We start from the raw sequence: 16,108 nt of genomic DNA on the forward strand, positions 1-16,108 counted from the left end.
GTTTTATTAATATAAAATTCAATTAACATTTTGTACCCATGTGGCAACGCCAAAATTAACTGTACTTCACTGAGCTTTTGCTGTGCTTTTGCCAGCCAGCCGCTGACATTGAGCAACAATTGTCTTGACCATGAGCGAGCGACAGCTGTTGCTTATGCGAAAAGCTTTGCCTATGGAAAGCTTTTTGATAGACGCAATAAACGTTGCATATTTATTTGTTCAAATTAAGAAGCCGGTTGGCATAGAGTTTCTAGCAGATTACAAAATTTACAACATGGAAAATATGATAAAAATATAGACAAAATTATATATGTTTATATTAATAATAATTTAAGCTTATTATTATCATACTTTATCTATGGCAAAGCATGTTGAATGATAGCGCGCATTTAGCGAAGCACAACTTTCTGTTTAACTGAATGCATGTATGTGTGTGTGTGCCTGTGTCTGTGTGATTGTGTGTGTCTGTGTGTTTGTTAGGGAATACGGCAAAGGCATCTGTGTGTACTTTTTGATGAACAACAACACAGTCGAGTTTCAGCGACGCGTTGGCCAAGTTGTTTTGCTGCTCTGAAGAGTCACAGCAGCCAAAGCAGATAAACACAGACATAGCTATATATATATATATATATATACACGCATATATACTTGTATTTACTTATATGTTCGCTGTTAAATTGTTGAAACCGTTTATCAAAGTGCACTGGACTAATACAATTAATTATTAACGAACGCACTCAAATAAGGAAATTGCTTTTTGAGCTCAACTCAAACGTTTCAAACGGCATGCCGCGTTCCAACGAGCGCCGTTAGAGCATATTGCGCATACGACACGTCGAGCGCAGGAATAAGCAAACATATTGTTGCGAAAAAATTTGCGTGCAGCTATTCAAAAGCCATAAATTATTTTCGTACACATTGCTTAGCATTGTATCCGACTGTCTCTAACTGTGTTCGAGTGTGTAAAAGTGTGCGTGTGTGTGTGCGTTTGACACATTGTAAATAAACGCAAATAACGGGTAAGTGCCACAAAACAAACTTTGGACAGGTTTTATGCCAGTATTTGTAGGCCCCAAATTGAGTTTTCAATTTAATGGAGCTCACAAAAAAAAAAAAAAAAAAAAAAAAAAAAAACTGAAAAGTTTTCGAAGTTTCAAATACGATTTTGTTTTCTATACGAAACCATCTGCTGAAGATTTGCTTTTGATGGAGTGTTCAGTAAATAATGAAGTAGTTGAAGGCTTCAATTAATTGAAGGCTAAAAGGAAAATATATACGCATATACTTATACTACAATATATCTGAAAGCTTTGTTCTATATACTTTATTGATGTCTCATCTTCAATGTGTTCATAATGACTTTAATACTAAAAAGTTATACACTTGATTACATCTTTGATTGAAGATATTGAGTATTGGAAAAGGAAAGCTGTCTATTATTGTTAAGAACTTTCATGTTTTTAATATAATATAAATCGATCATATATTGTAATCTTCCGCATATCTCTATAGATAAATATTCAGATCGTATACAAAATATGATTTTCAAGATAACTATACCATTGAAATTCTAGTTTATTTAGCTGTAGTATACCCGAAATTAATATGAGTAAACTTGCAAAACCAAAAACTTAAGAAACAAATTCTAAATTATTCAAATTTTTAACAAAAATAAATGTAATCATTCTATACATTTATTTTCTATTCTATTACATAAAATTACATTTAATATATAATAACATATTTAAAATTTGAATTCCACAAAAAACACATAAGAATTAATAATAATTAATATAAATTTATATAAAGAAATATAACATTTAATTTTTTACTACGGTGAGCATCAACATTTAGCTTGAACCATTTTAGTTTTTATATTTTTTAACAAAAAGTAGATGCTTATTTTTCTATAGAAAAAAATATATATTTCTTCAATATATAACAAATATTAAAATAATAAAAGCATAATTGGAATTTTCAGCCATCGATGAGATTTGTGAAAGTCAGAAACAGATGCTGAAATTGAAAAGGGCAAAAATAAATATAAAATAAATTTACAAGAATAACTACTTGCACATAAAACAAATATTTATGAATTGGTATATACGCATATATATAACAATATATATAACTGAAATGTATATAAAAGAAAAGCAAATGCATTGGCTTACATCAATTAATCTGCTCGCATTGCAGAGCAGATGCAATAGATTTCGATTAGAATGTATTAAAATTTAATTCCAATTACTAAAAATAGCTTTTGTTTCTCGCGCGCTCCCTCTCAGTCTCTCTCTGTCTCTCTCTCTCTCTCTCTCATTCTCACTCAGTCTCTCTGTGTCTCTAATCAATGTAAATTGCACCTTTGACCACGTTTGTGCTGCCAAAAACGAAACAGCTAGGAATTAATTGAATATTTATCAGCTGATTACAGATTCCGGTCTTCATGTAACACGTATACGCCGCGTGGACGCCAGACCCAAAGCAAATGCATAAATCCCACGGCAAACAGAACAGGCGAACAAGAATTTTTTTACATTTACATTTAATTTGATCAAGTGGGAGTGGTAGGCATGGGCGTGGGCGTGGCAGATTGGGCTTATGCTCATATTGTTTTATAATTCCACGCAATATTGAGACTTCAGACATATTGAAGCGGAAACATGCCTTCAATCAAACTTTAAGCCTCGTTGCATGTGTGCGTGTGTATGTCTGTGTGTGTGTTTACTTTTTGCTGAGATTTCTGTGTAAAATGTAACCTGGCCTTAGGTTGTTTAACCCAGCCGAGCGCTCAGTGGGCCAACTCTATTTACCTTGGCCGAGCCACTCAAACACGGATGCCATGTCCTTGAAACACTCGACCCCGACCTTCCGCCAGTTGCAAACGGAAACAAACAGAAGCTGAATGAGCCAGCCACTCTTAGTTGGCCAACAACATATTGCGTTGCACAAGCCGAACTTAAAATTGAAATGAAGAAGAGGAAGAGCCAGAGGCATGATAGAAAGAAACTTGTATGCATAATAATCAAGTCGACGGCGAGACCATGAATATTTATCACATGTCCGGGATTAATGCATTTTTAATGCATAAGCCGCATGCCACAAGCCGCATTAGCCACCAAAGGACATTCATTCTCCCGGGGCGTGGCGCCAATAAACAAGCCAAACGGAGGCGGTACAGTTGAAGGGGCTGGCGAGTAGGGGTGGGGAGGGGGGTGGAAGGCAAAAGGCACAAGCAAACTGCAAAGATAGCTTTTCAATATTTGTGAACATGCTGAGTTATTGACGGGGCGGGTCACAAGCTCCCTCACACACATACACGCCCAAAGGTTTTCTCTGTATTTGTATGTGTATTAATAGCCCACTTATTATTTGCCTTGTTGCTTTATGCACGGCGAGTGCCGCGTGTGCAAACAACAAGTGTCCTGGGCATATTGATCATATTTCGCCTGCCCTCAAAGAGGGTATTTAACTACAGTCGACCGTTATGTTGGACATTAAATATATGTGGGTATTATGTATGTGTATATTATGGATCATAGACTTGTTTGCGGTGCAGAATTTCGTATTAAATATGTCAGATAGTTTATGTTTTCAAAATTGTAAAAGTTCCTTAAATATATATGCACATGCATATTTGATTCATATTTAACAAACTCCTGCTCAAACTATGTAAGCGTATTTAAGCTTCGCTATACGCAGTGAATAGTCTGCATATTTATAGCATAAAATAATCGGAAGATATGTTAGCCGTGTGATTCCAAAACAGTCATCCAGAAGCTCTGTCACTCTTTATCATTATTTAGATAATAAACATTAGATTATTAGATTAGATCAATCTATGGGTCAATATTCCAAAATATATTAAGATATTTGGAATATTGACCTATAGCTCAGTTAAAACTAATTTATTTTATTTTATTTTATTCTATTTTATTTTATTTTAGTTTGTTTTGATTTATTTTACTTTATTTTATTTTATTTTATTTTATTTTATTTATTAGAAAGTTCCAAAGCATCTCTTTGTCTGTTCCTCTGTCTTCATACTTACCATCTCTTTAAATATGGTCTTTCCTATTTTCTATTCATCATTTCATTTTACTTCATTTCTAAGTTTTCATCTACTTTCATTCGTCTACTTTTGTGCTATCTCATCTTGATGCCTTACAGCACTGTGCAGATCATCTTTGTCTTCTTTTTTTCTCTTACATATCGTGTCAGCCAACTTACATTTAATTTTTTCTCTTGCATTCTTCATCATTTTACAGTTCTTTGAATTTATCATTCGATGCTCTGCTGTTTTCCTTCCTTTGTTTTTCGCGTTTCAAAATTTATATTTTCTTCAATTCGGCACTGTTCTCATCTCTCTGAATCTTCACTTTATTTTTATTACTTTTCTTCCACATCATCTGTTCTTCTTCGTTTCACCTTATGTCGCAGCTGCTCCTAGATTAACCAGCTTATATCCCATTCTATCATTTATTTATTAATTTAAGAGTATTCAATATATTGAGCCTGCTTTTGCTCTCACTATCTACCTATCACCCACTGCCCCTCTCTCTCTCATTCCCTCTCTGTCCTTCTGTCTGTGTTTTCTTGTCTCTGTTTATTTGCCATGCTACGCATATAACTTTGTCGGCCTTATTAATAAACCTCTGTTTATCTTGCTTTTGACAACTTTTTGTTGTTTTTGGCTTTGTTGTTTTATTTTCGTTTTGCTTGTTGCTGCATCGGGCTCCATTGTTAAATGCCCTGTGGTATGTTGGCATATGGTAGCTAGCTTTTAATAGGCACTCATATTTCCATTGCCATATTTTCCCGGAATCACTTCTGTTTGGCCATTTAGCCTTTGAGTCTCTTCGACCAAAGTCCAAAGTTGTTTCTGGCAGCAGGAAATCAATATGTAAAATAAGAAAAAAAAATATTTTTTTTTTTATAAATATTCTAGGAAATAAAATGATCTGAATAAGCAAAAAGCTCATAGCTTAAGAAAAACTTTGTGCAAAACTTTTGCTCTATGGCAAAAACTCAGTCTCTCTCTCTTTCTCTCTCTCTCTCTCTCTCTCTCTCTCTCTCTCTCTCTCTCTCTCTCTCTCTCTCTGTGAGTGTGGGACGAGCGAATCTACTTTGATTATTTGCGAAACTAATTTAGATTATGTTTGTGCTTCAACACATCATGAATACCAATAAATAGAGAGCGAGAGATAGATAGAGAAACTTCATTAATAATACATAATAAACGATACATGATATTAAGGGTGTCAACGTGTTGATTGCTGTTTGCTAAATCGTGTAGAATTTGTGGTAAATACTCCTAGGGGGCGATAGTTGAGTATTACAATATTATTATGAAATTTATTGAATAATTCAAGTATGTAGAGTGTGAGAGTGTTACACATATTTTTAAAGTGTTTATGAAATTTGTACCGCGACAAGTTGTGGACTAAATCTATTTATTGGACAAATTAAACCTTTACAATTTATTCTAATTAATTATAAATTTAATTTTTTATTATATTAACTTTAAATTTTATTATTAATTAAAAAAAAAAAATAGAAAATATAGAGTTTGTTTTCTTATTGAATTGAATATAATGTTCATTTTTTTTTTATTTTATTTATAATTTTATTTAATTTATTGATTATCTTCTTACTCAAATTAATTTATATTAAATTCAAGAAGAATTATTTTTAACTATATTTCATTTAATTTATTTATTTGTATATTTTCATATTTATATTTTTATAAAATTTATTTTTTAAGATAAAGTAAAAAATTATATTTAAAATATTTAAAAAATAAATAAAAAAAAAGTGAAGGATGAGTAGCACATATAGATAAGAATCGAACATATTTATATGTATATATTCACACATATTAATTTTGCCTTTCTGCTACATTTTTGAGCATTATATTACATAAGAGCACAATGTATTCGGAGTTCCATAAATATCCAAGTCTTTAAGATCAGCTCAGCTGTCTATTAGCGCCTTAAACTTCTTATTTCATCCTCCCGTCGCTAAGCTATTTTGTCGTTCAGCATTTCAGTTTTACATTTCATGTCTAATACTATTATTAATTTGCCGAATTAAAAAATGTGGATTCAAATTCAAATGAAATTAATTGCAAATCGCATTAGCTGACTTAATAATTAGCGAAAATTTCTTTGGAATTTATCAATTATACAAACATAAACAGGCTACAAGCCTGCTTTAGCTATTTATGGCGCTCCAGGCGAAGAGTCTTTAGGATGGACTGGCCATAAATATTCAGAGGCTGTTAATTGCGGACTCTATGGATGGGCAGACAAAGAATGTTGTTGTCGATGTTATTTGCTGTTTGGAAGGACAACATAATGGCATAGAGACAAAGTCAATGCCAATGGCGGCAATAATCAACTGGCAGCAGAAGCAGCAGCAGCAGCAGCGGCGGCAAAATGAACAACAGGCAACAATGTCAGCAATACTTGAGGGAAATAACACAGAATATGAGAGAGGAGGAGGGGGAGCCAATGGTTTGGAGAGGGTCCGAGCTCAACAATGATGTTGATGCTTCGTGGTACGCCATAGAGCTATGAGTATATCATTATATGGGCATTACAAATTGCTAATGGCTGATTGGCACAAGGCTGTGCGTGGCCTGGGTATGTGTGTGTGCGTGTATGTGTGCTTGCGCCTTTAAGTAGCATTCATCACGTTTGCTTGCCAAGCTACTCGGGCGTATACTTAACGTGTGTGCCTAGCCTTAAGCTGTGCGCATGTGAAGGATTAAATTTTGTTGCGCATTTCACAGTTTCACACCTATGCGAGCATAGCAAATTGGCAGCCCCCATCTATGTGTGTGTGTGTGTGTTTGTGAGTGCGTTTGCCACAGTGAAGCGAAAATAAAAACCGAACTGTTGTTGAGGTTGTGGCTGTTACTGCTGCTCGCTTTTAGCCTGGAGCTCGGTCCGCAGGACACGTTCAGCGTTAATCAAATTATGACAATGCGCTCGAGCAAACAAACTGGAAACTTTGGCTGGCGAGCTTCCAGCGACGACGACTATGCTCCATAAACTTTACCATAATAATGGAAATTGAAATAAAATTGTGCAAACTTTTTACTATAGTTAAAAAATTTTGTCAAATTTGATGGCACAAGCTGCAAAAATTTTGAAGTTCTGAAAACGAATTTTAAAAGGCAAAAAACGGATAATAAATAGAATGATAAAAGTTGGAATTACTTAGGAAATATATTGGATAGAAATACCTATTTGATTAATATATATATTTTCTTAATTTTTTTTTATTTTTTTTTATTTTTTTTATTTTTTTTATTGCTTAAACGTGAAACAGAAGAACGTTCAGCTGCTATATAAACATACATTAAACATAGTAAGAAAATATCAAATATGATTATTGATATATTACTTTAATATATATATATATTACACTTATTTATACATTTTTTATAATAATATTAATTTTAGCTGTAAGCATTCAGGTATAAATTAAAATTTAATATCCATTTACATTTGTCTGCCGTCATTTGTGAAGCATCAAAGCTGAAAAAGAATATTAAAATTTTGTTTGACATCTGAAACTGAGCTGCAAATAAGTTAAATTGATTTCGTTAGAAGTTCACGCAAGAAATTCAAAGTATCGCTGGTTAGTTTAGTTTGGTAATCGCGTTTGCTACATTCGAGAACTCACAGACTAAATTTCGCTCATAATTATTATGACAATTAATACTATAAAGAGAAAACTACTCAATTTAATATTTAATAATTTAACTGAAATTTTTATTATTATTATTATTTTTTAATTTCTAGTCGAACTCAAATGTCCCTTCTCTAAAGTGCAGGGTAGTGGCGCCAGTCTTGATAACAGTCTTCCAGCTGTTTCTCGCACATTTCAGAGTCCACATCAGGCAGCGATGGGCGTCAACGGTGAAGTGGGCGTGGTCATTGTGGTTGTGGGCGCTGCTTTTGTGTGACAAACACTTCATTAGACTAATGAACATAATTTACTGTAATTGTGTTAGCCGCTGGGAGCAACAGTTGTTGTTGTTTTTTTTTTTTTTTTTTTTTTTTTTGCTACCATTTCAGAATATACACGATATATACATGTATATATAATTATAATTTATCAATTTTTTAAATTTTATGATATATATATATATAACAAAAAAGTTATGCGTTGTTGGAATTGTGAGAGTGCTTTATGAAATTATTAAAGGAACTGCGCGTGGCAGGGCCGATGTACCCAAGCCCCCTGCTTATCGATTAGATAAAATTAATTTTAGTCATCCACTTCAATATATTCGAGAGCTACGCAGCTGGCGATTTATGGCTGCCATTGGCTTGGCCGGAAATAGTGCGCTGTTCTTATCAGAGACAAAAAAGTATGCGATAAAAGTCCGAAAATTGTTTATAAAGCCAGCTGCTGCAGGCAGTCATCCAACTAGCCAGCCAGCCAGACAGACAGACAGACGCAGCGACAGCCCAGCCACAAGCTGCAAACCAAAAGCAAACAGCGCAAAAGCCGCTGGATATTGCAAATTTATGGCAACTGTCATAAATCGCATCGTTATATACATACACACATACACGCACACACATATACATACATACATTTAGTATAATCCCACATGTGACAAAGTCAGTGAAAAGGGCTCCCAAGCACATGACACAGGTTGCCACAGCAACTGCGCAACAATTTGCTGCAGCTGTGGCGGTGCCGCGGGGTTGACTTGACTTGACATCGATTTACAGCACCGTCTGTGAGCTGATCAATTTGACATGATTGGTTTAGACCAGATTTATTCACAATGTGTGTATGTGTGGGTGTGTGCGAGGGCTGCGCCAACTACTAGGCAAACAAATTATGGCCAAATGAGCTGGCGGTTAACTGGTTGATTGATTGATTGATTGCTTTTGACATGATAAGTTGATTGATTATGTCTGGTGTGTAATGCTGCCACCAGGATTAATTCACGTCATGTTCACAGCCTGGGCTTATCGATAAGCAGGTAATCGATAGCAGGAAGCAATTAAATTTTGATAATTGATTCTGTTTTTAGACTAAATTATATAGATAAGGATAAATATCAATATAGTATTTTTTTTAATGAGAATGGACATGCTTTCGATTAATTTAGTCGGTAAAGTTGTTCTCATAAGTGAAAAGAATTTAATATATGTAGAAGACAGGAAGGGATCTATAATATTGTTATTATAACAATATATATTATAATATTGAATAATATAGATTATAATATAGATTAATCGATAACATGTCATGTAAAACTATCGGTTAATCCTTATTATAGTCTATAATAATCAACATTAAATTATTATAATCTATATTATTAATATCGAAGAATAACATGATAATTTCATTCTCATATAAGAATCGATATCAAGTTAAGAATTGAAGATATAATAGAGCGAATGTAGATTTATTTGTTGAACGGCCTATAAATAGTATTGATTGATTGATAATATTGATTGAAAGGCTTTCGATTAATATAGCTGATTTCACAATGGTTGATGGACGCGATTTCGATTATTATAATCTATTCTCATTGACCATTGCTCCACACATGCTCATAAAGTATTCATAACAGAGATAAGTTTTATATGAAACACGGTGCTACTGAGCTTAATATAATGCAATATTTATCGATCAAGGTTTAATGAAAAATAACTGAGATAATGATTGAATTTCATATGTGAATGTAAAATGTGGAAAATGTAATGGGGACATTATGAAGATATGGCGGGCCATATAATCAAGTCAAATCAAAAAAAAAAAAAAAAAAAAAAAAAAAAAAAAAAAAAAAAACAATTTACAATTTATGCTAATGCATTTACTTTTGCCTTGCTGGCATCACATTGCATAAATTTTCTGCTGCTGTTATTTAATTTATTACTATTGGGGTCTCTGTTTGCTAAATTCTGAATGAAATATTCATCTTGGAGATATCATGAATCATTGAGTTCACCTCGTTCGTCCAACAAATGCTTATAAATCATGTAGGCCTTACAAAGAAATATACGAAGGGTTAACGTGGCTGGCTGGCCACACACCCACACACGCACACCTATACACCCACTCATATACCTCTTTCAATTGCCGTCTCAAAGAAGCCCCACAAAAAGTTTTCATAAATAAATAATAAAGTTGAGAACAAATTGCATGAAACATATAAAGGAAAACAACCAAAAAGCAAGCGAAAGCAAAGGTGAAAGGTAGAGAATATTTTTTAAAATTGTGAAAAGTAACGGCACAAAGTGTTAATTAATTAACTGGCCGGGCTGAAATATGCGTATTTAAACAGTTGGCATCGCTTGAATTCCAAGAGAACGAGAAACCTTAAAGTCGCCGACTGTTTGCGCAGCTAATTGCGAACAGCATCCACCTCGTCCGCACCTTGATTTCCTTTTAAGCACCTGGTGGCTGGCACCTATTGTGTTATACGTGTCCTTGCCAGTACAGCTGGCAGCACGTGTAGCTGCGGTCACAGTCAGGACTTTGGCTTTGGTCACAATGGCGCCTTGAGCAGTGTAATTAATAACAAAAGGGTGAGGAAGACGGGGGTGAGGCGGCTGGCTGAGACAGGGAAAAGGGGGATTAGTGAAATTCTGGCTTGGTGACCCTAATTTATTTATAAACTGCCTCATTCTGCGGCTTGACCAAATAATGCAGGCTTTACGGCCATGTAGTTGTGGTGCCATTATCCGCCTTTAAGGATTCAAATGACAACGGCTAATTGAGCCTTAACTTGTATGACACAGAGAGTAAGGAATTATCTATAGGGGTGATGTCAGAGAGCGGAAAGAAAGAGAGAAAGACAGACAGTGGGAGAGAAATATAGAGAGATTTTCAACGACAATGAGAGAGAAAGCGATAAGGAGAGGGATGGAGATGGAAAGTGGGGGAGACAGCGAGATATAACAGGAGTAAAATAGAGATGGAAAGTGAGGAAAAGAAAGAGAGAAAGAGATGGAAAAAGATAGAGACTGAGAGAGGGAGACCGACAGAGAGAGAGAGAGAGAGAGAGAGACAGAGACATCGATTGTCTCAGATTGATAGAGCGAGAGAGACAGAAAGAGATATCTATTGTCTTTGTTTAGAAATAGATTGAGAGAGAGAGAGAGAGAGAGAGAGAGAGAGAGAGAGAGGGAGAGAGAGAGAGAGAGGGAGAGAGAGAGAGAGAGGGAGAGAGAGAAGGTGAAAAGAGTGAGAAAATCAGACTGATAGGAAAAGAGATTGACGGGCGATGAAAGGAAAAAAGGGAGAAGCACAGATGAGAAAGGATAATACATCAACTGATTTAAAAGCGAAGAGAGAGGGAGACAGAAAGAACGAGAGATGGAGAGGGAGACAGAGATATAGTGAAAGAGAGAGAGAGAGAGAGAGAGATTGAGCTATTGCTCTAAAAATAGGAAAAATGGAAAAGAGTTCTTTTCTTGACCATTTTAGTGTGAAGTGTAGTGTAGTGCATTTGTAGTGAAAGGGTATTTGACCTTCGATATTAGCCATTCTAAACATACACTATAAAAACGTAATTGATATTCTGCAAGTTTAGATTAACGATTTCCTTTTCATGGCTTTGTGTTACTCTCAGCGAAATGGATATTGTCATACGCGAGGAGGAGCTGTCGCTGACGCAGATTGGCATCTACGCCTCCGTTTCCTTTCTGGTGGTATCTGCTGTCGGCGCAGCCCTCTACACCACCTGCTCGCGCCGCTATCGCCTGAACTGGTTCGAGCAAAATCTGCTCGAGTCGGCCAGCGAGAAGGATGAGGAGCAGCAGAGGTGAGTCCCGAGACTACTTACTCTTACATAAGTTCATTTCAAGTTCATCATCTGATTTGCAGCCGAGAGGCGTTGGTGGCTGGCACAGTGGGCTACAACGTGGACAATTTGAACGAGTGTGTGGCACGTGGCAAATTGGCCTCAAGCAACGCGGGCAACATGAGTCCCACGTCGCTCAAGTCGGAGGATGCCGATCCGGCCTTTTGGGTGCCCGCCTCGGTGACCTCGTCAACGGCAGCCGTGCAGCAGCAGGTCTCCAATACCACCGAGGACTCGGCCCCGCCCACGCCCACCTCGCCCACAGGCAGCCTCAAATCGAACACCCTTTCCTACTGCTCGAGCACATCGGTGCCCATTGCTCGCTCCGACAAGCATGTCGTCCTGGCCATGCATCCCAGTCGCCCACGCGTCTCCTCCATGAATGCCAAACTGGATCATACCAAAATCGATATGACTCTGTATCGCAGCGTAAGCAAATGCAATCCGATTAAAGAGGCTTTCCATTAGTAATCTAATCTTCTTATCCACAGCAGCACGCCCAGCCAAAGACCGTTTGCCCCTCGGCCTCCGGGAATGAGGTGCGAGGCAATTTACATGTCTGCCTCAGCTACGATCCGATTGGGGGTTTGCTCAACGTGCGCCTGCTCGAGGCACAGAACTTGCAGCCACGACAATTCAGCGGAACGGCTGATCCCTATGCCAAGATACGTTTACTTCCCGACAAGAAGAACTTCTGGCAAACGCGCATACATAAGAAGACATTGAATCCAGGTGGGAATATAATTCTGTATCCTATATCCTACATATATCCTATATCCTATATCCTATATCCTATATCCTATATCCTATATCCTATATCCTATATCCTATATCCTATATCCTATATCCTATATCCTATATCCTATATCCTATATCCTATATCCTATATCCTATATCTTATATCCTATATCCTATATCCTATATCCTATATCCTATATCCTATATCCTATATCCTATATCCTATATCCTATATCCTATATCCTATATCCTATATCCTATATCCTATATCCTATATCCTATATCCTATATCCTATATCCTATATCCTATATCCTATATCCTATATCCTATATCCTATATCCTATATCCTATATCCTATATCCTATATCCTATATCCTATATCCTATATCCTATATAATATGCCTCTATCTCTATCTCAAACAGTTTTCGACGAGAACTTCGTCTTTGAAGTATCCGCCGGGGTCATTGACAAGCGCACAGTGGAGATCTTGTTATACGATTTCGATGCGTATTCCCGACATGTTTGCATTGGTGGCACTAAATTACATTTGGCCCAATTGGATCTGAGCGAACAACTGAAATTGTGGACGCCGCTAACCTCGGCCTCGGCACAAGATATGAAAATGGATCTGGGCGATATAATGGTGTCGCTAGCCTATTTACCATCCGCCGAGCGCTTGATGGTAGTGTTGATTAAGGCCAGAAACTTACGCATTGTAGATGATGCGCGCAACTCTTCGGATCCGTATGTAAAGGTCTCGCTCCTGGGTCCCGGTGGCAAGAAGTTGAAGAAACGCAAGACAGGTGTGCAGCGCAATACCGTTAATCCAGTCTATAACGAGGCTTTGGCCTTCGATGTGGGCAAGGAGACGCTCAAGAATTGTGTCCTCGAATTCAATGTGGTGCACGACGGCCTGCTGGGTGAGTGGATGCCAAGTGGATGCTAATATAACAGTTAACTAAAGCAGCTTTTGCACACAGGCTCGAGTGAAATATTGGGTCGTGCTTTAATTGGCAACTCCCCTGAGGTGCAGCACGAGGAGAAGATATTCTTCGAGGAAATGTTCCGGGCCAAGAACGCAACAGCTCAGTGGGTGCCGCTGCAGGAACCGACCGCAAGCAACTTGAGTGCCACAGCCAAGGCAACAACCAAAAATTAGAATCCACAAGCGCGAGCTTTTGCTGTTAAGCTGTTAACAGAAACCTGTTAAAGGAACAGAAGGAAGGAACTTCATCTGCAGGGAATTCAAAGTGGCTAAGAAACTCTACGGGAATTTGCAGGGATACATTTAAGACGGACGCTGAACGGGTTTGCAAAATATTCACAAAATATATACAAAAATATAGATATGTATATATGAAATAAATATATAAGAAACAATATATATATTTATTGATGTGTGTATTACAGTAAGATCTCTACATGACGAACAGAAATAACAAAATTGGAAGCCATACGACGAACCTTGAATGTCTACTTTCTTATTTCTATTAATTACTATAAAAAAAAATATTTAATTGTTTACAGTTTTGTTAAAAAAAAGGGTTTTTTCCTTTTTAATTTCTTGTCAAAAATATATTACTAATAATCAATACTGAAAAAAAAAAATAAATAAATAAATAAATAATAATAATAATACTAATATTTAAAAAGATAGTTTTAAACTTAATTTGATTAATTTTGCCATATATTAATCTAGTTTATTTTAAATGTGGTTTATATTTATATTATAAAGAAGAATTTAAAATAATTTTATCGAAACCATTCCATAACAAATATTTATTTCTTTAGACAAAAACAAAAATTTGCGTAATAAAAATTTTTTTTTTTTTAATATAGATTGTTTGCCTAAAAATAATAGTCATTTTTTAAGTATATATAAAAGATTTGTTTCTTACATATTATATGACGCCTAACTGATATATAATAAAACAAAAAATATATATATTTTTATTTATATATATGAATATACATGAAAGAGATCCTACTGTATTCACATAGTTGCAAATCCCAAACAACTGTATGTGCTTTCTATGATATCAATTATTCATTTATTAAAAAACAAGAAACGTATTCTATATATTCATACTTATATTGAAAAATACTTATATGTACTACGTATGTATATGTCAAGAAGTACCTAAGATGAAACTAAAGTTATATATACGTTTATATAATATCTATATATTACAGGCTACGTCAAAAGTATGTATACATATATCTATACTATATATGACATGTATATGATGAGGGCTATGAAGGATATAAATACTATTTAAGTATATTATCTCTACTTGAATTTACATATATATAATGAATATCAGATAAATATACTTAAACAGTTAATCGAACCCTATTATAGAAGAGCTTTTCAATATTCCTAAACCTTTCAAATCAAGAGGGTTTCAGTAAAAAGTAGGGCACAAACAAAACAAATGAGTAGACAACAAAACAAAAAAAATTATGCTGAAATATCAAATGAAACATTCATATTGTAACTAGAAAATTATATGTAGCGAATGTGTTATTGAGCAAAGAAATCTATAGTTCAGTTAATTATGCACTATATAGTCAAAACAAGCAAACAATTATATAAAAACTCTACAATAAATAAAATAAAGTTAATACATATACATATGCTCATACATTTATGTGTATATATATGTATGTGTGTATAATAGTATACCTCTGTTTTCTGATTAAGCTTCAAAAGTGGGAGAGACAATGGCCTTCCAATAACCTTAATATATATTTAAATGTAGTAGGCTTTATTCCATTTGTTTCATATTTTATTATTTACTATTTTTATATTTATTACAAATTTTAAATTTTATATAATTTAGTTTATGTTAGTTGTTCTTATGTTTAAATTTTTAACTTTTATTACCTACATTTTATTTACTTTTTCTTTTCATATCTATTAATATAATCTGGATAATAATTCTTTATATATCACAATATTTCTTTATTTTCCAAAATAAATCGAATAAGATTCGAAAACATTTCTTCACTCTAGATTTGATATCCTTTATATCAGTCAATTCATTCCGTCTTCTCGGTTTTATAGATAGTTCACAATTTCTGTGGCTCGTCTTTAATGTGGCAAATAGTCGCCTATTAAAAACTTGCCATCCGATGTGGCCAACGGACTAAAAGGGAATGCAGTCAAAGTCTGGTCGTTGCGTCCTTTTTGGCTTGACTTATTTGGCAAATACTTTGCAACTTGTTGACCAAAACTTGGCGTAAAAAGTTTCCAATTTTCTATGTGTCTATGTGTGTGTGTGTGTGTGTGTGAAAGCATTTAACTAATTTTGTAACATTGACTGATGCATCCATCCAAGGAACGCTTCTAGATTGGCCGTTAAATCAGCCAAGCCAAACCGAATTGTTGACCGTGGCCGACTCGAGGATAGAAAGAAGTTCAAGTCCTTTGGTGTGTCTCTCAGTTAAACGTAAATTTCCTTTCAATCAAAATGTGCTTTCATTCAATTTAGTTGCTGTCTGCTAAAATAGAGTGAAAAGCCGGCCA

General features: G+C 35.2%; 1 protein-coding gene across 2 annotated transcripts; it reads left to right on the forward strand.

Moving 5' to 3' along the window:
- The first annotated feature begins 505 nt into the window (after nucleotides 1-505).
- Nucleotides 506-15,262, forward strand: Sytalpha (Synaptotagmin alpha). 2 transcript variants are annotated; one of them, XM_089463894.1, is made up of 6 exons: nucleotides 506-1,019; nucleotides 11,609-11,800; nucleotides 11,863-12,268; nucleotides 12,331-12,571; nucleotides 13,002-13,499; nucleotides 13,560-15,262. In XM_089463894.1, exons 2-6 carry the CDS (start codon nucleotides 11,613-11,615, stop codon nucleotides 13,736-13,738), a joined length of 1,512 nt encoding a protein of 503 aa, XP_089320020.1. In that variant the 5' UTR covers nucleotides 506-1,019; nucleotides 11,609-11,612; the 3' UTR covers nucleotides 13,739-15,262. The 2 variants fall into 2 exon arrangements, with proteins under 2 accessions (XP_089320020.1, XP_089320021.1); XM_089463895.1 differs by having other exon boundaries at nucleotides 12,334-12,571.
- Nucleotides 15,263-16,108: the final 846 nt, after the last annotated feature.

Source organism: Drosophila arizonae, chromosome 3, assembly GCF_054131065.1.
Source record: "Drosophila arizonae isolate 15081-1271.41 chromosome 3, UAZ_ARI_1.0, whole genome shotgun sequence".
NCBI lineage: Eukaryota > Metazoa > Arthropoda > Insecta > Diptera > Drosophilidae > Drosophila > Drosophila arizonae.